We start from the raw sequence: 25,890 nt of genomic DNA, 5'->3' as shown, positions 1-25,890 counted from the left end.
GATTATAGACCAATGCTTATAGCTGAGTAAATGAGCACATGTAACAAAGGTGCAGATTGATCTCTTGTCAAACAAGCAAAATGATGGATGAGGTCAAAATGAGCTGGTAATGAGAGCGAGCAGGAGGGAGTGGAAAACACTCAGGAAATTATTTTTAAGGGTGTTGAAGATGTCTTAGAAATTTGTGAAACCCAACTGCTCATTTTGGCATAAAGTACAGTGTAATCACTACATATGCAACCTTTAAATTCCCACAACTTCTAAGCAGGACTGGTAGCATTTTGTATATTTCTGAAACATATCAGGGAATCAGAAAAACATCGAAATATAATTTCCCTGGGCTGATACTGATGATGAGCTGCATCACTATAACTTTAAGTAGTGTACAGTGGATGTAGTTTTCATCAGGAAAACATTTTTGAAAATACCTTTTTGCTTTTAGCAACTTTAGCCAAAAAAACTAAATGATTGGGTAACATGCAGTGAGAATGACAGGGTGTGTACCTACTTGATGTCTTCAGCAAGTGAAGGTGTTTGATTGTGCAGCTGTACATTAAATAGCCCAGCCATCTGTGAAATATCATACAATGTAAACACCACAGTAGCAAAAGAAAGCTTATAGGAACAATATGTAAGATTCAGGAGGATTTTACTGGCATCCAGCAGGATTGCAGATTTCAACCAGTTTAAACTTCTATAGGTTACAATTCCTTTAGTGTTCAGTGATTTTTACCAGGAGCCAAATTATCTGCGGTGGCCTCTTCCTCTCCATAGCAAATGGACCAAATAACTGGTTAAACACTGAATGAAGCTGTTTCACGTTACATATCTGTGCTGCTTCAATGCTGTTTGGCTTGTCGGAGAAGTCATGGAATTTAGTTTGTAATGAAAATGATGCAGTAATTTTTCATGGATTACCTTCTACGAAAGGAAACATGATGGCACATTTATTTTCTGTAGCTGTTGACGTGACATTATGCATCCATGTGTGACGTTTTGTTTACCACAGTGTACATCATTTTCTCCTTGTGTTCCCTCTCTTCATGTATGTCAGCTACTGACATGTTTTCATAGAGTTTTAAAAACGCCAGACGAGAGGGGCAAGGCATTTTTTATTATGGGTTCCTGAAAAGTTGTGGAAGAGATTTGAAATTTTGTTTATGAAAAATCGTGTGGGAACCCTGAGTCAACAATTCATTGAGGTAACGAAAACAGAACGACAATGGCCATGATTTTCAGGTGATTACACACCAAAGAAACACTTAATAGTTCATATTCCATTTCTGCCAGTATATCCCCCTAAATCCTACACACTGGAACTTTGAAAATGTGAATGTACGCTTTTCCCCACTGCCACAGAAAGTTCATTGCAGACAGAAAAAAAATCCTTATGCATCCTTCATTTATTTCAGCACAAATCTGCAGCTAAGATTACATAAAGGGTCAGATTTTCCGTTTCTGTGTGGCAGTGTTTTTGCGCATATGTGTGTGGCTGTTTGGTTTGGCGGGTGGAGGAAAGGCAGCTGGTGTGGTGCTCTCTGGGCCAGACTCACTCCTCACCCTCTTTTCTTGTAGGAGTAAAGGAGGAGTAGACCTTCCCAATACAAAGAGATTATAGCACAGTGCTTGCATAGTGCCAGTTTGTAACAAAAAAAGTGGGAGAAATGTGCCATGCTGCATTGTTGGCATCCATCCCAGGAGGGAAATAGTGATTCATGTGAAGAGCTTATTTGCAACTAATCATCTTCTAAATAGGAAGTGTTCATCCCCTCTGTTCACATCTATTTAGGACTATTCAGCCTCTGTTCAGCTGTTTAGGGCTGTTATTTCCTCCAACTTCACATGCTGCTGTGTTGACAAGCATTCACTGTAAATGTAGTCATTCAGTTCATATGCTAAGTCTGAGTCAAGTACAAGCCAAGTTCTCTTTTCTCTCCCTCTCCCTCCTTTCTGCTGTTTCCATAACCCGCTCCACCACCAGCACCACGACTGTCGTCACTGGGCTTTTTATGAACCCACCTCCTTAGCTTTCAGCGCGGAAACTCTCAGGATCCAGGACTTGCACTGTATTTGTTTTCAGCGTTTTCGCTTAGCAGACATTGGCTACTGTCACTCCACGCTTTAAATGATTTGCCGAATGATCAGATTCATGTGTGTTTAATTCTGCAGGATCACATTGTGGTGAGAGCTTGAAAAAGGTCTTTGTGCGAGCGCCTCTCTTCGACCTGGGTTTGCTCCCAAAAGTAATTTCTTTGTTGAGAAGAGAAGAGACTGAACTGTGCGCAAAAAGAGGGGGATTTAAGATTTAAGTGCTGCAAGTGTACTTTAAACCTCACACTGATGCTGACTGATAAGGCCGCACTGCGCAGTGGAGCAGGGGATTGTCAGTGAGCTTCTGCGTTGTATGGATAATGATCCTGTCTGGAGTTATGATACCATAGGATCATAGTTGACCCTGTCAGGCCTTGTAGGTTTAAACCATTAAGGCTTTAGGAATATATCGTGCTTGATGTTAAGCTTTATCTTTAGCTGCCTGGAAAGGAGATTTTGCAGCTGTGAGTAATGACCATGGATGTATTTTTCTGTTCTGCTGAATTTCATATGAATTCCACGTCATGTTTTATTAAAAATAAAATTAGCTTTCTCCAATAACTCACCCACTTGATGCATTACAGCTTTCATTATAACAATAACATACAAATCATAACCAGTCCGCTTATTTAATACTATGATTAGCAAATGTGTCCTTGTCAACTCACTTAGACTTGATTACACTTGGTTATAAAATGTGTCTTGGGTGATCAGATCACAAGAAGACAGCAATAAAGACAAGTGTAAACAACCACCAAGATGCATTATGTTTCACTTGCCGAGGTGGTTTGGGATACATTTGACCACATATCTTTTGTAGTGTAAACGCCAATGTGTTGAACATTGAAATTTAAATATTATATAAAGACGGAGCTGCAACCCTGGTGGTGTTGAGTAGAACGTCTCTATTATGTATCACGTTCTCTACCTGCTGTGTTTACATGGATATGTGTACACACACTCAGACACACAAGCTGACAGGTGTCATGAAGGCTGACAAGGTGGTGAAACATGTACATTTATAAAAGCACGCAGGCAATACTTTGTTGAAATGGTGGACTTCAAGCCCTCAAAATGACAAGCACAGATAGCTTAAACTTATTCTCCGTATAATTCCACCGACTCACCGGCTCACTTAGGTTTATGGTACAGTAGGGACTGAGCGCTCATGTTGAATCCCCATCTCATGGAAGCTCTTACAGGCTGACTTTTCTGTTGAGGCCTATTTGCAGTCCCTGTGTCCATTACTGAAACTCAAACAGTGCATCTCCATTCTGTGCAGATGTGAACCATAATGTTGGCTCACGGTACCATGGTGCAGTTTACAGAGTCGACCTGTTTCTATGGTATACAGCCTGAGTTTTGGAAAATATTATGATGCAGTAATTTCAGTGGTATCCCACAGAGACACTTGATGTAACATTTTCATTTTCTGTGTGGTTTCTGTGTGCAGACCATGTCAAAATATTGAAACATGTACAAGCTAAAGGTTGTTGTACATGACTTTATAGCTCTAATATTAATACCATTTAATCCATCATTTTGACATATGACTTAATTCTACGTATTTCCTGTAGTGTACTGTGTCTGTGTAGTTGGGCATTCATGTACAGTGTATAGCAAGCTTTATTACAACTCAGACTGTAATCACCTGTGTGTGGTTTGAATATATTTATTTATTAATTTCTATTATCAGCTTCAAATCCGAACTGTAATTATTTGGTTTCTCATACAAATCACAGGATAGGATGTTTTTAAAGACTTTTTTAAGTATTAAAATATTTGCATACTGACTATACTAAGCATTTGCTCCCTGGCTTTTAGCCGTGTTATGCTACAGCCCGGCATAATGTTGACACTAAGGCTTGGGGAGTCAGTAGTCTATATAATGTAAATGTTAAAAGGCTGGCTGTGGAGGCAGGATGTTAGCCAAGCTGTTTGTTCTGTCGCCTTGAATGGAGAATGTGTTTTATCGTCCATCTACAATATCCTCTCTGTGTCGGTGACGGACTCGACAGGCATACTGTACATTCTGGTGGAGGCAGGAGTGGGCTGAGGGGTGACTGAACTCTCGACAAAGTCAGGCTGAGCTGCAGACGGACCTGGTTCCTCTTAAAAAGTAAATTTGTTTTTTGTTTTTTTTTTTTTTTTACAAAGATTCAGTGGAAAAATTTGAACTCTGCAAAAACTTTTGAATGTTTTTCTCACAGGGTTATGACCCACTATATATGGCATTTAGCTTCAAACCAGTAAATGAAAGGAACTACACTCTCAACAGTTAGTATGAAAATTGACATCCATGCTTTTCTTACAGTCCACAAAGGGTTTGAAAGGATTTTATCGGCCTCGGGGACATTAAACATACCTGCTTCAAAATTAACGGCTCAAATTACAACTTAGAAATTAAAAGTCAGAGCCTCCAGAGCTGGAATTTCAAGGATTTCACACAACAGTAGCGCGTTTCTTCTTACTCATGTAGGAGTGCCTCACACATCACCATTTCTGTATTAGTCGGCCGCCCCTTGATGGGAAAGGGAGAAATGTGGTGGGTGGGACAACAGCCTCTGTACTGCAACAACTTGCTTTTGTGCGACTGCTCCTAGTTCTGTGCTGCCACAGCTTGTTTATGTATGAGTAACAAGCATACTTTAAGAGGCCACATGTCAAAGTGTCAGCATCCTGTCAGGGTTAGGGGTGCTAGAAACAAACACAAACAGATCTACTGTTACTGTAAAAATGCGGACAGAGTAGCTTTAAATTAACATTCAAGATCTGTGGTCGGGTCGCATGACAGCTCTGACAGGCGGCAAACTGGTTTCACATCACTTTTCTGCTGCAGTGGTGTACTGTAAGTGGCAACAAACTTTGCAAATAACTCTTTTTTTTTTTTTTTTTTTTTTACAATGTGCTGTATGACTTTTTTCCGAAATCTTCTTAGATTATTTAAATGCATTAGTAAAAAGATTTTTTAAAAAAATATCTGCTGGATCAAATTTTATTGAAGCACTTAGTGTGATGTTTCTGCCAGGAGGTGGCAGCAGCAGTGTAGCTATACCTGAGACACACACATGCAGTCTGTCTCGCCACACACACACACACACACACACCCACACACACACACACACACACACACACACACACACACACACACACACACACACACACACACACACACACACACACACACACCATGAAAAGCACAGCAGACTGAGGGCATCACTGATCAGCTCCATTCCATTTGTCTTATTTTTAGTTTGACAGCTACACTTCAGAGGATCTGATTGGACTAGATTTTTAGATATTTCTGCACTCAGTTACATCTTCAAAGAGTTGACTTTTTAGAAACCTGGAGAGACAGCCTTTTTGTCTTGAATGACAACCATGCAGCTGTAAAACTCCACTTTCTGTGGAGCCATGTGTTACTAAATAAAACATGAAAATCTGAGGCCTGCTGCAACAAAAGTAACTTGCTTTTCTTTGTTCGACTACTCAAATCTGTCATTGAATGGTCTCATTTTGTACAATGTCACATTTCCTTGTCTTAACAGAAGAAGAAGGTACAGATGCTATATAAATACAGTGAAAGTATCAATGCCTTTATGCCTTTAAAAGAGCCATCAGGACTTCCATGCAGTTGTGATGTCACAGCTATACTATATAAAGGTAGAAACTGCTGCTACAGTGCCTTTAAATTCAGACCAATCACAGCAGGCTGGGCTTTTTCAGGAGGGCAACTTAAAGACACAGGTGCTAAAACAGCATTTCAGAGAGGGGGTAAATACAGGTATTTTCTGGCAGATGGTATGAGGAAAAAAAAGTCTTTTTTGACATTAAAGCATGTAAACATGTTCTTGCAGAAACCCCAAATACAAGTATGCACAAGAAAATTAGCATGACATGGGGCCTTTAAAGTATTATCACTATAACATTTAAACAACTTTAGTAATTTGAGCTACATTCTGGGAAACGTCCAGCTATTTTAATATGTTGTCCCCCTCAATTACAAGTGGAATGGAAACCTCTACAAAAACATGCAAAAAAAACCTCCAAATTTTCTCACTATTTGATTTTGGCCATATCAGACGGGTTTAAAAAAGATACTTTGGCTTCATTTGGCGATGAGTTAATGGATGTCTCTCCTGAGGCTGTGCTGTCCTAATCACACATGGGGTCATCATCAGGACACAATATGAGCCTCCTGGGAGGACAGGCCAGAGGTCAGAGGTCAGTGAGGGGGGGGGGTTGAGACAACAATAAATGACACGTGGGCTTGAAAGTAATGACAGAAAGGACATGGTTTTGATAGTTGCACATGTAAACACAGATCTTAACTGTTATGTGTATTAACATGCATGCATTTATATTTTTACACATAGTTCTCAGATACTTTCTAAGAACTGTCTAGATGTGAATGTGCAGAATATTTGACCCTAATGTGCTGGTTTCCGAAGACAAAGCGCACCTTGTTAGAAACACTGCAGTGGGAATAAATGTTACATGAAAAGAGAGGAATTACTGTCTATGAAGCACAGCTTCTAAACATAAATCATTAGGATATTTAGCAAAAAAGAGAGTGTGTTTTGGTGCAGTTTTATTTCACTGGGGTTAGGTTTTCCATGTGGGTTGGGAATGAAGGCACCACTGTAAAATAGATATGTGGATTGACACTACTACATTAAAGTGTGGGGACCGTTTCCCAGGCCACAGCCACCACACCCTCAGTTCAGGTCCAAGCAGCAGTGTATGTATGTATTTAGAGCACAGAGAGAGAGAGAGAGCGAAAGAGAGAGAGAAAGATTGGCGTGGGCGGTGTAGTGATCACATTACCATCCTCTCTCTGGGAGCCCACCGATTGAAACGACAGAGATTCCCTCCTCGGACATCCTGCTATCTGCCTGTCTGGGCCTATTGATGACCTGTTTTACACTAATCAATACGTGAAACGGGGGCAGCTGGCTTCATGGACTTGTGTAGTATAGTAGCACTATGTGTGTTGTTTCAGAGTCATGCAGTATAATAAATCCATATGTTTACTATATGAGGTGTCACTCTGCAGGTTGAGCTTTCTAAAGACTTTCTGGTACCATTGGTGCTTTATATTTCTTGTCAGGGACAGATAACCATTCGGCTGCAGATGTGATTATTGACTGATCTTAGTTTTAGCAAACATGTGCTGGTTTTAGCTTCTTGCAGCTTTATATTTTTGGGCTTTGGATTTTTGGTGATACATCAAAAAACCTTTATCCTATTGAGTCAACGAAACCTCAGTGAAATTGAGATAAGCTTTTTTTAAAATCATTTTCTGAAAGCTTACATTCTAATAAATCGAAATTTAAAAGTTTTAATTCATTATGAATAGGGATGCATGATATTGGATGTTTTCCTGATGTCTGATATGCCGAACTGAACTCATTTGGCTGATAACCAATAATGATATTGATAAATCAATTTTTCCCCCACCTAATTTTAGTGATTATTAAGTCCCCTCTGTACTGGGATTAACATCATATTATACATACTGTTATTGTGATAGCCCACTTGCAGATTGAGACAGAAAATACAATGCTTTTCAGTATATGTAATATTCATTGTGCAAAACAGGAAAAATACTTCAACTTCTGGCTGATGTTTTGTACGTGTTCACTTTGTCAATACATTTTTTTTATCGGTCTGCGATATTGGCAGAAAGCAGCATGTTGGCCAATTCCGATATTTCATTTCAAAGCCGTTATCTGCCGATACTGATGACATGCTGATAATATCGTGCATCCTTTTTAACGTAATAGTCCTTACAGAAGGGCTAATTAAAAATACCCTCCAGATGTGTTTTGATAATAAAAAATTGCATTAATTATATTATTGTATTATACTTTTTTCATGAAAAATGTTAGCTCACCTCAGGAAAAACTATAAAATCACATCCGATTAATTTTTCCTTCAATCAAAAAGTCAATCTATAAATGTGTAAGTTCTTTTCATTTGAAAAATTTGACCACTCGTCCAAGCTTTCTCCTGCTTTCCTAAAAAGTTCATTAGTCAGCGTATATGTAGGTGAGGTTAAAAGTTGTTAAACCACACTTTAGCAAAATGCATACCGGACTTCAATTATCCTCCAAACTAGTTGTGATGTCACAAAATCTTGCTCCCACATACATGTCCTCGAGCTTTAAGGTCAGCACAGAGATACTTTATGCCCTCAGAAGATGAATGGTAAACATCCCTCGAGTGGCAAGTTCTGCACATACAATATTGTGCAGAGTGAAGGTCAAACATCCAAGTGAATACATGATAAGCTGAGCACATGTTTGAGCAGACTTTAAGTCATACTATAGTTGCTACATGGTTCTGTGTTTTATCTGGCATTGAAGGAGGTCATGTGGGGCAATTCTCTGTTATGATAGATTAGTTTGCCAGTTTACCAAAATATTGCCAAAGTTAAGATAAATTTATCTAGGCCACATTATACATATTGTCACTTACTACAATAATGATAGTTATGTCATTTTGAATCAGGCAGAGATTTAATGTTACTCATGAATGCACTAACAACGAGGGGAGAGGTTGGGTATTGGGCTGTTTCATCTACTCTGAGCCCCCATGCTAGCCAGTTGCCTCAGGCCTTTATGTCCTGACATACACACACTCACTGTACATACACACATGCACGCTCAGCAACATGACAGGAGTGCTTACTGCAGCAGTTTGTTTTGCTCACTAACCCAGTTAACTGTGAGTTGAAGTCAATACAGCTCCACTTCCACACCACTGTAAACTGGGCATTTCCATGCCTGCTCTGTTCTCTGTTTGTGCCTCAGGACCTGTAAACAGAGGTTACAACTCTATCTTTAAAGCAGCTGGACAGGTCAAGCTCTCTGTCCGTCAGTGTTTTCCTCTTAAAATGCTCAGAGCACCCAGTTTTCAGTGTCTTAAAGGGCTTGCTGTGCTTTTCTCTTACAGGGAACAAAATCAGTTCACTTTAATATCAGTCATCAGATATACCATAAAACTTTCATTCTGAGTCAATTCCCAGTTAGGCGTCGAGTCCCTTTTCAGCACGGTGTGGCTACACATTATGAAAAATAAAGGCCTGTCTCACTTAGAGGCCTGGTTGCCATGCAGTTCATTTTTATAGAAGTTCTTTGGATGTGTAAAACCAAGTTGTTTGCTACCTGCTGGAGATATGTTAGTAAGCTGTTTAACACATAACAATATAAATGTTCAAACTTTTGTTAATATGGACATGCTCCTCACATTGTTAGGTTGGTTGGATCAATCTTAATGTGTATTTTCAGACATATTTCATATGTTGAAAAGAAAAAAAAACAACGTTCAAGAAATTATGAATAATTTAGCGGCCCCACCGCAGTAACTGAAGGACCTAGGGTCTAAAACCCTAAAACCTCTTCATTTACTATCATAAATAACAATGAAATGCAGAGAATTTTCTCATATAAGCAGCTAAATTTTTGCTATTTTTTTCTTGACTTGAAATGACTGAAATGATTGATTGACAACCAAAGTAGTTTTCAGTCAAATTAATTACTTTGACTATGGTTGCAGCGCTACCTGACCTCTCCCCCTTAAATTGTGCTAAGTGTAGATACCAAACTTGAGAACTTTCTAACCTTTCTGTAACCTGTATATTCACATAAAAAGCAGGAGAACCCAACATGATAAATACGTCTATTAACTTTCTCTCTGATTTCCCCGGTGACAAGATAGCCCTCAGGTAGCACAGCAACATTGTAGAAAGTGCATGTGCCAAACTGGGCAAACCAGTATTAATGTGTATCTCTTATCCTCGTCTCCCTCTCTAGTTTCTGTCTTTCTCTTGAGGTATTTTTTCTTTGTGTGACTGCTTGCCGTCTCTGTTCACCTCCTTCTGTCCTTCTCTTTCTCTCTCTCTCTCCTCCCTCTCTTCCCCAAACCCTTTCTTCCTGTAACAGACGGAGCCAACAACACATCAGAGGTGTGTTGGTCCATTACATTAAAGGCTCCCCAGTCCCCAGTGTTCAGCTCTGTTTCCGCTGGCTCCCACTGCTTGACTCAGTTTACCAGTACACACACACACATACACACTAGAAACCATATGCTTTCACAGAAGCGTGCTCCTTTCTCTTTTGGTCTCTCTCTTTCTGTTGTATTGGGTTGTATTGCTACCGTAATGCTTTAATGCCCTGCAACAGTTTCATGTTTGATTGTTTTTCATGTCTTAATCCTTTTGGCAATCTTTGATGTCCGTTATGATATCTCAGACATCACAGATCAGACCTATTACATACTTATCAAAATGGCATTAAAATGACTGAAAACCTATCTGCTGTTACCCGTTTCAACTTGCAATCCATCATTTTCGCACTACATAAATTGTCTGTATAGTTGCATGTATCTTTGAGTAGTGTGACTTGAAGCTCCACACCCTCAAAGTACACATAAACGTTTTGTCTTGCTGTCAGTATTTGTGTGAAATGCTTGCCGATACGTGAAAGCGTGTACAAAACCAGTAGTGAGGAAATGGTGTTCGAACAGAGGCAACACACTGCAAATATGAATTTGTCCCCTCGGGATTTTCTGATTTATTAGTTCAAATTAGTGCATTGTAGCTGTCCCATTTTTGTGTGTGTTCTTGCTAAATTGCAGCTGCGATTTGGCTTTATCCTGAAGAGGGATGATTGTTACAGAAAATAATTTCTCCTTGTTTCTGCTGTGAGAAGTTGAAAGAGCAGCTCCTGGTGGCCGGTGGGCACTTGAATTTTATTGTTTAAAAGTGCTCATTTGACTAAGCTGATTTTTTTTAAGCAGACTATTTCAGTCATAAACTGTAGGGAGTCTATAATTGAATGATGCTGGAGAATGGCAGAAAAGAGATAGGAGAGAGACTTAAGTAGATATGTCATTGATGTGGGTTTGAACTTAGAGTATAGAATGGCTGTGCTTTAAAGGAAAAGTTCAACATTATGTGAATCCATTTTTTTTTTTTTTTAAGATGAGGACTCAGCTTTCATGGGGTGCAAGATCTACCAAATTGGCTACTGGGCCGCCTTGGCTTACTTGCTTTCTTGAAGAGAGTTAGATGAGAAGCTCGATATCACTTTCATGACTGTGCGCTAAATATGAATCTACCGCCAGCTGCCGGCTTAACATAAAGACTGAAAACAGGGGGAAACAGCTGGCTCTGTCCAAAGGCCAGAACCAGTTGTGAGGCAAGCAGCAAATACTCCAGGAAGTCACTGGTTCCAGCTAAGAAATATTCTGGCTCTGGAACATAATTTGTAAAATGGTCAATCATCATATTTGCACTTCTGTACAGATCAAATAAATAGGGTACAAAATGTTAATTAGTGAGTTTTAGAGGTGATAGTAGGCAGTTGTTCACTTCAGACAGTTGGCCGTCTGCTGGTGGTAGCTTTATATTTAACTTCCGACCATGAGAGAGGATCAAACCTCTCGTTTAACTTTTGGTAAGAAATAATAAAATCAGCAGAATAAGCATATTTCCCAAAATGTACAACTGTAATCTCAACCTTCTGATTTACCATAAACTCTTAGTGGAAAATATTAGTCTATGGCGTCAGATATAGAGCTGTAACGATTAATTGATTAGTTGTCAACAATTATATAAAACTGATCAATTAATCTGTTTGAGTAAAGAGAAAAAAGAAGTCAAAATGTTCTGATTACAGCTTCTTAAATTACGATTATTTGTTTTCTTTTACTGGACAAAACAAGACATTTGGTGACATCGTCTCGGGCTTTGGAAAAAAAATTGTTGATATTTTTCACCATTTTCTGACATTTTATACCAAACAACTTCTTGATTAACGGTGAAAATAATCAACAATAGTAGACTCAAATAGAAAATAGAGCAGATTTCCAAAGAAAAGAAGTCATGCGTTCATCTCTGTAACATATTGGCCTATGTCCATCTGTGTGTCTTTGTGAGAGCTTTTGTGTACCTAACCAGTCAGCCATGCAGTCCACCTGTTTTAAGAAGTTGCCCTGTGGCCTCTATACTGCCATGTTTGTTTGATCCTACAGATGCTTACACGAAGCTGGTCCCTTCACATACACACTCTGTCAGCCCCTTAATGTTTTGACAGCTGGCCCTGATAGGGTACTATTTTAAGGCCGCGGGTGGATATAATCTGTGCTTGTCTCACTGCTGTCATGCACGTACATAAGTGGTATGCCTGCCTGTCTGGTTTGAGGGTGTCAGTTTGATAGGCAGTGTGTGGCATGGTCCAAGTGGCTTCTGTCAAAGTGCGGCGCTAGATGTGATTTACATGGTGCTGAGACATGCCACACACTCTAAACAATGAGCTAATCTTTTAAAAGCTTTCATTTTTTTAAAAAAATACTAACACACACCCTCAGCAAGTTTGCAGATTTTGTAAATGTGTGTGTGTTGTTTCAAAAGGCAGTAAATGTTGATTCTGAAATGACTTCCCAGTAGTAACAGATTCCAGCAGCATGTGTGCACACCATGTCTGAGGAAGTTTTTCCCTCTTGTGTATGTGTGTGTGTGTGTGTGTGTGTGTGTGTGTGTGTGGAGTTTGTGAGATCATTTAATAATGTCTCTTATGTAGTATTTTCTCAGTGGAGTGCAGCATGTTTCACTTACCAACATTGTTTTTATTGTGTTTTTGTCCTGCAGGACCTTCACACCATCTACTGTCATCTCTACCACATGGACGTCCTCTCTCACCTTAGGGAACATCAGCTAAGGTGAGTCATTTTCATCTCACTTAAATGAACAGTATGTAAGATTTAGGGGGATTTAGTGGTATTGGAGGTGAGGATTGCAGATTGCAACTTTTGGTTTGAATTCCTTCAGTTTTCATTGTTGTGTCCGCAGAGGTCTCCTTATCGCCAAAACAAATGGACTCTGTCATTTTAACCGGTAAAAACACTGAATAAAGCAGTTTCATGTCACTAATCAGCATTTCTCTGATGCTGCTTGGCATGTCGGCGCTGTTAGCTCACCACCTGCTAATGTGTGCTTCACCTGTCTATTTCTAGTAACTTAAGATCCAGACTTTGAGGAGGTTTTCAGGGATCTCTTCCTCTCTAAAACAAACGAATCCAGTGATTTAAACCAGTAAATACACAGAATAAAGCAGTTTTATGCTCTCTGCTCTCTGTAGTTGGGGCTGCTAACTACAGTGGCTGACACAAAAACAGGAATGGCCCTATCAGCCTGGTTTGTCCATTCGGGGCTACGGTAGAAACATGGCGGTGCAACATAGCGATCTCTGTAGACGAGGACCTGCTCCCAAACTATAAACAGCAAATTCGAACAAAATGAAAACACAGCAGTTCTTATTAGCAGGTGATTATACACAAAGGAAAACACACTTATTATATTGTGTTCCATTTCTCACAACAAATCCCCTAAATCCTACACACTGGATCTTTGATTTAAAAACAAAAAAAGTATTATTCTGACTTTTGATTTGTTTCACTGTGAGTTTTGATTTGCCACCGTTACATTAGGTGCCAATCACAGTATCAGTTTACCAAAACAAATGCAGATTAGCCTTTAGGCCCGCTTTCTGCATGAGTTGTTGTATGTGTCACACCCTATGCAAACAGGTTTAAGAGTGCTTTGAATTTTTTTGCAAATGCCAATTGCCCCAGGTTGGTTTTCTGCCCTCAGGTGCCGTTTGCACATTCACACGTTCATACCAAGCATGTTTGAAATGCTCTGCCTTAAGTCTGGAATGTTTTCTTTGCTAGTTTGGTTCATTTGAGCAGGTGACAATAATGACATTTGAACAGGGCTGTTTGCAGGTCTGAGCCTTCTTCCTAACAAACAATGCTGCAGGATTATAATGTGAGCCATTTACAAGAAATAAAACCCCAATGGAGGATTTAAGGGACAAAGAGACAGATATAAACATCTGATAGACAGCAGTTTCTCATGCTTGTAAATGAATGATAAAATGAGCTAAGTCTCTGTTCAACAAGCAAGATAACATTCCTGTGAAACAGTTCAACTTGTGTTCATAAACTGGTTACCTTTAAATAAGGTTCAATCGTCTAAAGATACAGAAAACGTCTGCTACAACTCAGCCCAAAGAAAATGTTGATGGACTGCAGCCAAAAACTGAGTAGTGGGTCACCTTAACACTCTGAGCTGACAGACAGTAATGATGATGTTTAAAATGGGAGATCTTGGTGCTTTTTTGAGAAAAAAGTTTAGGACGGATTTGTGATGGATTGTTTGACAAATGTCTTCGGGGTGTTTTTGAAAAGAAAAAGTGAACATCTTTGTCTTTCTGTCTCAGGTCGATGTGTACCTCGGCCAGGTACGAGAGACATGAGGCTAACCACGTCCTGTTCTAGTAAGTACACGTTCTCACACAGAGCAGGAAACGCTCTGCTGTGTTCTGCTGCTCTCACTCTCTTTTTATTCAAATATCTGCTGAGCAACACTCGTTTTATTTAAACAGGAATTGTATTATATATTTTTATTGCGAGTATTTATTTACTCAGTTGAAGTTTCATAATATTTTTTTGAGAATATCTTGCTTCACAATCACAGAATCAGTAACATTAAGACTTTGAAACTGCCCAGAATAACAACAGCTTGTCAGTTTTGGATATAAAGCAGTTCTATTAGAGCATATGATAGCTTATGCAGGGGCACATCCGCATGGTTGAATTACAGTAAGTGCAGTCTATAGGAGCAGGACTACATGGCATCAAGAACTCTGAGTGCATCTTTCCAAACCCCAATTTTGGTGTTTCTTTTATGTAACTCATAAAAGTATTTTTCATTTTATAGTTCCCATTTATGCTCTCATAACTCCCATTTACCCATTGCATTGTGTTTTGTATTTTGTTTTCAAAACTGTCTCACACTTGGTCTTAAACACACTGTTAAAAGAGAAGGCTGGCAATATTTTCTAATTTTGTTTTTGTCAGCAAATCCTACTAAAAAGACCAGAAAACAACGCTGTCTCTCAGTACTTTCCAACTTCCCCAGTCCATTCATTGCAACTAAAAAGGAAAATCTTTAAAAACAGGCCATAAATATATACAATTATAAGAGCTAACAAAAATCTCCCCGTGCCATTATTATTGTTTAGAGAGGGCTGCAGACACGTATGTCATATGTCACACGAGAGGCTGATGCTGTGGTGTTACATATCACCTCTTCATCATCTCTTTTGATTGCACAATGCAAGATGCTATTTAAGATCGCACACTAGAGCGGCATGATGCTGCTGTCGTTTCATTTTGTATAAACATGTAAAGGGGGCATAAAAAGGGGACATAGTAGATCGACTCTATAGCACGATCTCTGTGTAAAAAGGGCTATAGATTCCCTCTGTGTAGAGCACAGATACCATTGTCCAGATGAGAACATTGATCTATTGATCTAAAATAATGTCGAAAGACGCAGAGTTAGCTTGTCTGTAAGGGTGTCTGAATACATCGATATTTAGATGGATGGCAGATGGTAACAAAAAGGTCATTTTAGCATCGTATATATTGTGGACTTTGGAGAAAGAAGAGCCCAGAGGAAGGTGGAGTAGAAGTAGAGAAGAAGGATTAGAGATGAACGTAAGGCTTGCCGAAAAAAGGAGAGAGTAGATGATGAGAAGTGAAGGGAGGAATTCACACCAAAGGAGAGACTGTAAGGAGGTATATTAAAAGACAAGACATGAGAGGAGAGGACTGCAGAGGAGAAGAGAAAACAAGAGGCGAATATGTTGAAGAGAAAGAAAGTGGAAAGCAAATCAATGCCGAGAGGGAGGAGAGACAAGAAAATGAAGCAAGGGGAAGACGAGGAATTCAAAGCCAGTGAGGAGAGGGATGAGGGCGTCAAGGATGTGGAGGAAGTGTCAGAGATGGAGGGAGGACAGAGACAGATGAAAGGATGAGAGAGCAGCTGAACATGCTCTTGATGTATTATCATGCTCACTGGAATAACATTAGACACTCAATAGTTTAATTTACCATCAAATAAACACAAATACACACAGAAAACCTGTCTCTTCAATACACTCTCCTCCCTCTCCAACTAGGGTTTGTCTTAAGTACCTTAACCCAGAACAAAGTGCCTGCCATGTCCAATTAGTCAGCAGTTACACACACACATACACACACAATGCAGACAACAGATGAAAGCAATCATGGTCTTTCCATTGAAACCATAATAGTAGTTAATCATGTTGGCCTCACGTAAACCCCAACAAGAAACAAATCTTTGTAATTCACCTTTCAAACATTATTATGTAAGCCATTCCAGTGATAAAAAAAAACACCAAAAGCAACAAAAATAATGACTGAATTAATGAGGCATACAGTGGTAGGATGACATTTCAGTCTTTCCATAAGGTGCTGCTCTTTGGACAATGGCACATCTCACATCTCCACTCCTCAAACAACCGCCTAATATTTCTCAGCCAGTGTTCCCAGTATATTCATACCCACACCCACAGTCTCAGGTACTGCATGATCTCCTCTAACTGACTTCTTCATGTATGATTGCTTCTTGGCTTGGTTCTGTCTCGGACACCCAGCTTATTAAGAAGTGAATTAGTCCTGTGTTTGGGGTTAATTAATGAAATCTGTACATAAAATAGCACGGGCAGTCACAAAGCCCGGGTTTTCAGATTAAAGAGTTTCGTGATGTCGCAGCTGCTTTGAATGACAGACAGAGATTACGTGACTCTTTTAGCGCTGTTTATTCCAGTCCTTTTAGCGTGACTGCCTGTCTTTAATGGATTCTCTCCACCTTGCAGTGATTGCACATTATATCATGACTCTATAGCGCTTGGCATACTAATAATACATTTAGGCTAATGTAAAATGCAACACTGGGGATTCAAAGCTCGGATGTGCACTTTATGTTTTCTCACACTTCTCGGTCTTCAGTTCTCTTTACATAACTCCTACATTTTTCAAAGCTTTGGAAAATAAGTCAGACAAATACTGGCTGGAATTAAACTGTTCTTGCAGCCAGGAATGTATGGATAGCCATGATGAATAGAGTAGCCCAAGGTGTATAAATGTCGTTTGCTCACCAAGTTATAAAAGCTAGCATTGGTAACACGTAGAAAGAGGTTGCAGCATGGGTGGTGGGAAAAAAAAGTGCTCTAACTTCAAGAAACCTTCCTCAAAAGGACTACATGATCTCTGCTTTGGGAGTAATGCAAACTCAAAATGCATAGCTGAGTACACATTGTTTGATTATTATGAAGTTATCATTATGAAGTTAAGTGATTTTTTTGGTGACAAAATGTGCTAAAATGCAGATTTAAACTGCAGGCACAAGCCTGGCAATTTTGTCATACACATAAGTGTCGGACTTGTTTATAGAAAATATAACTGCAGCTTAAAGAACATAATAACCATGGATGGATAAATGAATGGGACTGTGGGACACAGGCTTAGGGGCCCAAAGTGTCAGGGTCCCCCTCAGCCCTTACCAGTAAAATGTCACTCAAATCAACACACACTGACAAGGAAGAGACTCAAAATGACCACATAGAGACACGAAAAGACCACAGAGAGATGCAAAGAAACTGCCAAGAGACTCAAATTTACTACAAAATAGGCCAAAACAACCACAAAGAGACACAGAGCGACCAAGAAAGACACAAAATGACAACAAAAGACACAAAAAAACACCAAGAAACAGAAAACAACTACAAAGAGACACAAAACAACCAATATAAGACAAAAAATAACCCCAGGGAGACACAAAATGATCACAAAGAGACACAAAATGATGACAAAGAAACACAAAATGACGACAAAGATACGGAAAAACAACCACAGTGATAAACAAAATGACACACACACACAAACCACCACAAAGTCTTTTTGGAGAGGACCCATTGTCTTCTAATCTACCAATGCCAGTAACCCGAAATAACAAGGAAGATGAGTGCAACAAATGAATCAAAAAGCATGTATAGCAAGGAAGATCCACCATCCACCTTAAAACACGTACAGGTTGAATTGTTTTCAATCATGTAATGTAACTTAAGTACACACGAAATGGGAATGTTTTAAGTTCACATAACAGACACTTTCAAACACATCAGATAATGAGGCGTTATGAAGTGCAGACTGTGATGTTTTACACCAGCCTGTTCTTTATCTCTGTTCCAGCCCAGACAGCATCGCTTCCTGTTGGTACATCCTGCTCTCTGGATCCGTCTTCGTCAAGGAGCACATGTACCTGGCGAGGTGTTGGTATGTAACATTCAGCCACACCCACACCCACCCACACACACACACACACACACACACACACACACACACAAAATGAGGGAACAACATCACAGTAGAGAGACAAGGAGGTGTCACATATAGTGAGAGGAGTTGGGATTTGTATTGTACGTGAAGCTACCCTTTTTTGCCATCATGTCACACGGAGTGTGTATTTGGGTGTGTTGGTATGTAACCATGAAAGGGATTAAATAAGGCATATCACAGAGCTGCAGGCAAGATATGAAACGACATGTTTTACTGACATGTAAGGGAATGGCGTGGAAATACATGTACACAAGCTATAACACACACTCTGACACTTTTATGTTACACTTGTGTGATTTAGTGCCACTTTGAGTTACACAGAAGATTCCTAGACTCGCTTGTCTCACCTCCTTCAGCAAGATTTTTTTTGACTCAGAATGAAGCGAACGGGGTACTGTACCTCAACTGTGATCTAGTGAACCCTTTGTCATTTTGTCTTTAAACATAAAATGATATATATGTCAGTGTGTGAGACTGCCATGAAGCTAAGTAGCCAGTTAGCACCAAATAGCAACAGTTAACCCAAACAGCAAATGCAATCATTTCTGGACATTTGTGTAAAATGATTGAATTGGATGAATTTTGAGCTGTTTTTTTCTGTGAATATTACATCAGAAATGACCTCTCTTGATATTTGTGAGAGCTCTTTATATGGTTGTACGGAAGCCCTAAGCGGACGTGTTTTTTTTTTTTTTTTTTTTTTTACAAGCCGTTTTCTCGATATAATGAGATATTATCTCGTTATAACAAGATATTATCTCGTTATCTCGAGAAAACGGAGTTTGTTTTCCTGAGATATTATGTCGTTATCTCGAGAAAACGAACTTTGTTTTTTTTTTTTTTTTTTTTTTTTTTTAACTTTATTGAATGAACGTCAGAAGAAGAAGTGGCGGGTGGATGATGTGACAGCAGGTGCTGTGCGGTGTTTCAGCGCGGACAAATGCGTGCAGGTTCTCGCCCCTGCACGTACCAAAAAGCACCGGAGCAACAGTATAATAATCTAGTTATGATTACTGATGAATTTGGGTGATGTGTTCCTGTAATAATCATCTTACCTTGCGCATTTGTCCGCGCTGAACACCGCACGGCACCTGCTGTCACATCATCCCCCGCCACTTCTTCTTCTGACGTTCATTCAATAAAGTTAAAAAAAAAAAACAAAGTTCGTTTTCTCGAGATAACGACTTAATATCTCGGGAAAACAAAGTTCGTTTTCTCGAGATAACGAGATAATATCTCAGGAAAACAAACTCCGTTTTCTCGAGATAACGACATAATATCCTGTTATAACGAGATAATATCTCGTTATATCGAGAAAACGGCTTGTAAAAAAAAAAAAAAAAAAAAAAAAAACACGTCCGCTTAAGGCTTCCGTATGGTTGTCTTCATTATGCATTTTTATTTTTTTAAACAATTATACAAACTTAACAGGCTTCTTTTTTGGACAAAATTCAAGTTTTATTTCCCCCGGCAGTTGTTCTCTTAGCTCGTTTGGTTATTTTAACTGTGTACTTCTCTAATGAGGGACAAGACTGTTTAGCAGAGAGTGAAGGCTCTGTGAATATACGTAGCTCGTGTTCAGGTTCTTAATGTGCCCTCATCCTATGAGATACATCATGAATAAATGTATATACTGGAAAAATAACAGTTTAATTTAGTTTTCGTCAGAGAAATGAATGAATTAAATCCTGAGATATGCTTGTAAAAATTTGGAAAGTTTTTATTTTCACGAAGGGTTATGTGTGAGCGTAATTTTAAGGCTTCAATTAATATTTATTTTCATTACTGATTAATTAGTGGCCCTTTATCGTAAGAAAATATGAGCTCTTCCACTCAGCAGTCACATTGCAAAAAAGCCCACAAAAACCTTAAAATGCTGCAGCTGTTTCAACAGTGGAATTGATTAGAATAGGGAAAGCTGTGGCAGAAATTGCTCGAGATCGACCCTCAGCTCCATGTTTACCTTTTGTTGTGGTTGGACTGAAACAGAAGCGACGCATGCTAGACACAAGTGGGAAAAAGTTGAATTGAAGAAAATAAAAAATTTAATGCGACAGTTGATGTAGTTGCTTGTAAGCTTTTTTACAGGCTGCATGTTAAAGGAACAGATATTGTCTATAAAAGTAGCCTGTGTGATGTTAGCCCAACAACAGCAACAACACAAAGCACCCACCAACTGTAGCAGAAAGAGTAGTTAGCCAAGTATCAATAACGTCAGGGCAGCTAGGACTGAGCATGCATGTGTGTGTGTGTGTGTGTGTGTGTGTGTGTGTGTGTGTGTGTGCATGCATGTATGTGTGTGTGTGTGTGTTCATTCCAGCTTGGGTCAGTTGATAACAGACTTAAGGGTGTGTTGGGGAAGGTTAGTGCCCTGCAAAGGACTACAGGGTGTGTTGGATGTGTATGTGTGTTGTACACAGGGGGTGTTGGGGGGGGGGGGGGGCTTGGAAAGGGTCACGGAGGCAGCTAATGGGGGCAGAGTTGTGTGTGTGTGTGTGTGTGTGTGTGTGTGTGTGTGTGTGTGTGTGTGTGTGTGTGTGTGTGTGTGTGTGTGTGTGTGTGTGTGTTCGCGCACGTGCGCATTTGCGCGTGTATGGGGGAATGCGGAACCCCTGGCAGGATAGTGGCTGGCCATGTGTTCCTGTGCAGCCTGCCCGCCTGGAGCCCAGAAGCACATCCAGGCAGGAAATGAGCAGGCTACACACACACACACACACACACACACACACACACACACACACACACACACACACACCACACACACCTCCCTGGAGCCAGCGGACAGACACACAGACAGAACGGAGCAGAGCGGGAGGGAACACACACACACTCCTCCCTCAGTTTAAGTCAAACTAAAAGGCTTGACAGTCACCTACTTCTGCTTTCTGAGGAAACTTCACTCGTTCGCAATCTGGAGTATAAAACAAACACACTCGGATCTAAACCTGGATTACTGGAATATTTTACTTCCCCCGCCCCTCATTGTGGATAATATGCTGGATATCATTTCACTTACAAGGAATTTAAAGAAGTGTTCCCCCCAAGTTCTTGTTCCTGGTTGGTGATCTTTAAGCTTTTTTTTCCTCTTTTTTGCTATATGCTGATATGTGTATATGTGTCCGTGTGTATGTTGCTATGGTGTTATGTTGTACCAGCTTTTTAAACAAATTAATCTACATCTAAATCTTTATTTACATCTTTTAATTCAGAGTAAGTTGCTGTAATGTGCTGGTGATTACGGCGCTAATTCAGTTGAGATGTTTCAAAACTCCCTCTCTCTTTCTCCACGCATTCTTCAACCCAGCATGCTCCATTTCCTGCCTGCCATCATTTAACCAACTGGATAGCCAGGAATTCCCCACGCCGCTGTGGCAGGATAGCTTACCGCCACTGGGCCCCACAGCTCTGAAAAACACACTGCTAAGTCTTGTTTGTTGTCCTCTTTTATCTACACTGATTATCTCGAAGAGAAACAGACTTCTCTTTCACGTTACAATAAAAAAATAAACTACTCTTAAGTGAACTAGGTTTGCGGTTAAAATGTTTGTGCTGACAGTGTTTAGTTGATGGCTGTTGATTTAGAGAAGAGTGACTGAAACACTATAAGAGAACGAGGAAATAATGTGGATCTTTATCACATGCACACACTTTTTTAAATTCTGCATGCATATCAAATCAATATTTTAAGCTCATTAGCCTCATTGTTCAGAACAAGGACCTGCATTATTTGGATTAGGTGAAAAATCAGGTGTGAAAGTCAGAATGTCACTGCAATTGAACAGTCAGTATAAATCAACATTTATATCTTCTGCTGCTCATTTTATTTTCATGTAGCCACAGATTATGAAAAATATTTAGGCAATCTTAGTTCATGTTGATTAATTTAGTAGCTACTACTTTAAGCGGTGATATTCCTGGCTTCTCGAGTTGTAGTTCTTGATAACTTTAATTGCAAATGATAAAAGCTAAACTTAATTCGATAGGAGACTGGACAGGATTTGGATTTGATGAGTGGATTTGGTTTCAAAAAAATGCTATTAGACCCTGATCCTCTAATTGAAGAGGGATTGTTCATATATCAGTTTGTTTACCACAGATTTTGTTTGAAACTAAACTTTCTTGAAGAGCCAAAAGTAACACATTGACCACACTGCTCCCTTTTCATCTGTGTCCTCATGTTTTCTGGGAACTTGCTGCACAACAAGATCACAGCAAAGATAATCAACAGTGGTGTGAAATGAATGTGCGTTTAGTCTTGTGTGAATGTTTATTTCTCTTTAAAAGCAATGAGGATACTTTAACTCACTGCACTGTTTAGCTGCAGCTGTCAGTGCTGCTCTGCTTTCCCCTGATATGCTGAGGTTTGAATTAGGCCCTTAACTGATTACCCTGTTGTTTTGCAAATGAATCGTAATGTTTCTGAATGAGCCACTACGTCATTCCTTGGAGACCGTCTAGCAGTTTTTGGTGTGTGTATGTGTGCTTGTGTGTGTTGGTGGTCTGTCTGTAGTGTTGACTGCTGGCCAGCTCTCGAGTCTTCTTTAATGTGTGTTTTAGTCAGAGTGGTCAGTGTCGGCCAAGCGAACAGTAAAACTGAAACAAAGACCAGCCGATCCTAGTAGTAAAATATTCTGTGTGTGTGTGTGTGTGTGTGTGTGTGTGTGTGTGCGTGAGAGAGAGAGAGAAAAAGAGAGAGAGAGAGAGACTGTGTTAGACTGTGGTCTGCGGTTTTCTTTCTTTACTGTTGGTCATCATTACCATGGTAACATGCGTGCCAAATGGGCTTAGATCTGTGTTTGGGTTTGAATTTTTTGACCAAAACCCTCTCAAACTTTCTATTGACTTAAATAACACTCTCAAAGATTGCTGTCTGCACTCTGTTCAGCATCACAGAGCATCTTTTACACCACTGTTTATTCATCAACATGCAAATTCTCTACAGACACCTCCCTTTGTTAATATTACTAATATGCACTCTTGCTCACATCGCTGGCTTTCCAGGTTTTTGACACCAGCTCAGGGTGTGTGTGTGGCCTTAGTTTCTGTGCCGGCTGTCATGGTTTATTGCCCTGGGCACTGCAGCTGTCACTGGACCAGGGCTGAACCTGTTATCCTGTCTGCCAACAACTTGTTTCTGCAGGAAAAAGGGGGGAGAGAAATCATCACCTGCTGAAATCCAGCACAGGCACAGCTTCAGTGTTGTAGAGAGCTTTCCATTACAAGAAAAGATGACTTATTTGAAAAGAAAAAACATTTAATATACTGTATATACATAGGAGCTCATCCAACAAAAAGCTGCTGTGAGAGCAGTATCACTTAAAGTTGTTGTGAAAGGTAAAATGTTTATTTCATGCAGAGATAATAGCGACTGGAGAACCGGAGAGCAGTGAAATTGGTGATTTTTCCTGCATGCTATCAACACTATATGGAGTAACTGTTTGTCTGTGCAGATGTAAATAAACTGAGGCCATGACTCAAGGCTAATACATTTATCAGTGTGTTTGACAAATTCATGAAACTCTAAGCCTACTTTTATTTTGTCGGATGAAAGCTTTGGCCGTAGCATTATTTTAGAGGTTTGTTTTATTTCCTCTGTGAGACACAGAGTCACAGTGCTGAAAGAAGTTTGTTGATTTTTCTATTTTGTGAGGATGCAGCAAGTCAGAGAGAGAGAAAGGCGCAGACATGGGGAGCTGAGCTGAAGTGTATGTTAGTTTTTTGTCAATCTTCAAACACGCGCGCATACAGTACATACAGTAGGCGTACAAGTCTGCAAACTCCTCCTGCCCCTTTATCAAACTGTTAGTCTCCTTTGTTTGTCTCACACAACCTGTCCCACCACATACACACACACACAGATACGCACACACACAGTGAGGAGACAGGCTTGGCAGGCTTTGCGCGGTGCTGACAGGGACCATGCGTCTCGCCTCAGTGGAGTGTGGAGAGATCTGTCAGAGTTAGGCTGACCTCCAGGGTAAGGGCTCTGATAGAACTCTGAGCCCAGCAGAATGCATTCCTCTGTGGGAACTCTTAAAATCACGCCTGGGTGTTCATGATCTGGTGGGAGCTGTTGTATAGGCAGTATAGAAATATTTCTTTCATTTTTTCACTCACAATGCTTTGTGAAGCAGGACTGTATTTTTTTTTGTAAGAACAAACCAGAAACTTGATCATTTTGCAAAGATAAACAAAGATCACACAATTGGGGTGTGAAATAGTCTTTGGAATTTTAACTGGTGGACCTGGTGTTGTTGTCCATGTGTTGGCAAGTATTTTCCTCACTTTAGTGTCATTGACAGATGATAGTAAGCCCCTGGCAGCCTTTGGAATGCTTTCTGCAGCTGACACTGACCTCTGACAGCAATGCAGGGAGGCAAGCAAAAACAGGATATCCTGAGAAGGGGTCAGTAAAAAATGACCTGATTAAACAATGCAGGTACAAACAAATACACACATCTTAAAAGTATAAATTGGGGTACTCTCGGATTTGTTAAAAGTCTTAAAAGCATTGAAAAATTTCTGTAAAAGTAAGGTCTTAATTGGTATTTAATCAATATTTCAGGGTCTCAAAATTTTGAAAAAATGGGAAGTAGGAAACATCAGCACTCACAGTTGATCCCGTCTGTCTGCTAACTAGATGTCTCTTACAGCACCTTAGGATGACATTGGGAAGAGCAGATTCAGTGAAAACTGGCTATTTAAGCAAGATTTAGCAGCATGCCTGAAACTGATGCAAAACAATGTAAGCAAGGCTCTGTGTATTTTATGCAAAACGTTTTTCTTGAACTCAGTGGAATCCCACATGCATGCAGGAAACACAAAATTACAAAGTCAGGTTTTATGTTACGACAAACATTTGAACAAAATTGTCCTAGACCACACATAATTGATGTTGGTTCTATTTTTTTAAATATATATTTATATTGTTTTTTGGTTTGGGGTGTTGTATAATTCGTCTTAAGTGTCATTATGAGTGGCACTGAAAAAGCCTTAAAATGCCCTTAATCTCACATGCCTGTAGGAGCCCTGATTAATATTATGTTGACGCCCTTTTCCTAATTTCGGTTCCTCCCTAGCTAATGCGTTTCTTACTCTGTCAATGCAATAGATACTACTAAAAAGAGAAAGTTTAATAACCTACAAAGGGATACTGGCTTTGACTGTACCGAGTTTCACCTGACCAGTGTGCTTTATGAAAAGAGCGTTTGCTATTTTGCATTTAATGAATAATTTAGTTTCCTGTTATAAACTTTGTGATCATTTTCGCCTTAATTGTTTTCCAAGAAGCAGTAAAGCTGTTTCAGCAGGAATGCATGCTCTAAGGTGTGAACCTCTGTTTTACCTTTGTCTGGAAGTGTTGAGTCTAAACACGTGGATACATGGTGTGGCTGAGTGCATGTGGCAGTGAAGTGTCAAATAAATCCACTCACAGCTAATTTGGTCCCCTGGTTCAGCAACAATGACAGAGAATTCCAGCAGCAATGTGGGCTATTTTTTGTCCAATGGCTCCTTTCTTCGACT

At 39.8% G+C, this 25,890-nt stretch overlaps 1 protein-coding gene across 2 annotated transcripts in view; it reads left to right on the top strand.

Moving 5' to 3' along the window:
- Positions 1-25,890, top strand: part of rapgef6 (Rap guanine nucleotide exchange factor (GEF) 6) — a 169,417-nt gene that overhangs the window by 27,210 nt on the left and 116,317 nt on the right. Inside the window, exons 2-4 of one of the 2 annotated variants that reach the window (XM_042499999.1) lie at positions 12,746-12,816; positions 14,379-14,435; positions 18,220-18,303. In XM_042499999.1, the coding sequence (XP_042355933.1) occupies positions 12,746-12,816; positions 14,379-14,435; positions 18,220-18,303 (212 nt within the window). Of the gene's footprint in view, positions 1-12,745; positions 12,817-14,378; positions 14,436-18,219; positions 18,304-21,180; positions 21,424-25,890 lie in introns of those variants that run through there. The other variant, XM_042500000.1, reaches the window with a different exon arrangement.

The sequence above is a fragment of the Plectropomus leopardus genome, chromosome 13 (genome assembly GCF_008729295.1).
Source record: "Plectropomus leopardus isolate mb chromosome 13, YSFRI_Pleo_2.0, whole genome shotgun sequence".
NCBI lineage: Eukaryota > Metazoa > Chordata > Actinopteri > Perciformes > Serranidae > Plectropomus > Plectropomus leopardus.
This window is presented reverse-complemented; position numbering and strand designations above follow the sequence as displayed.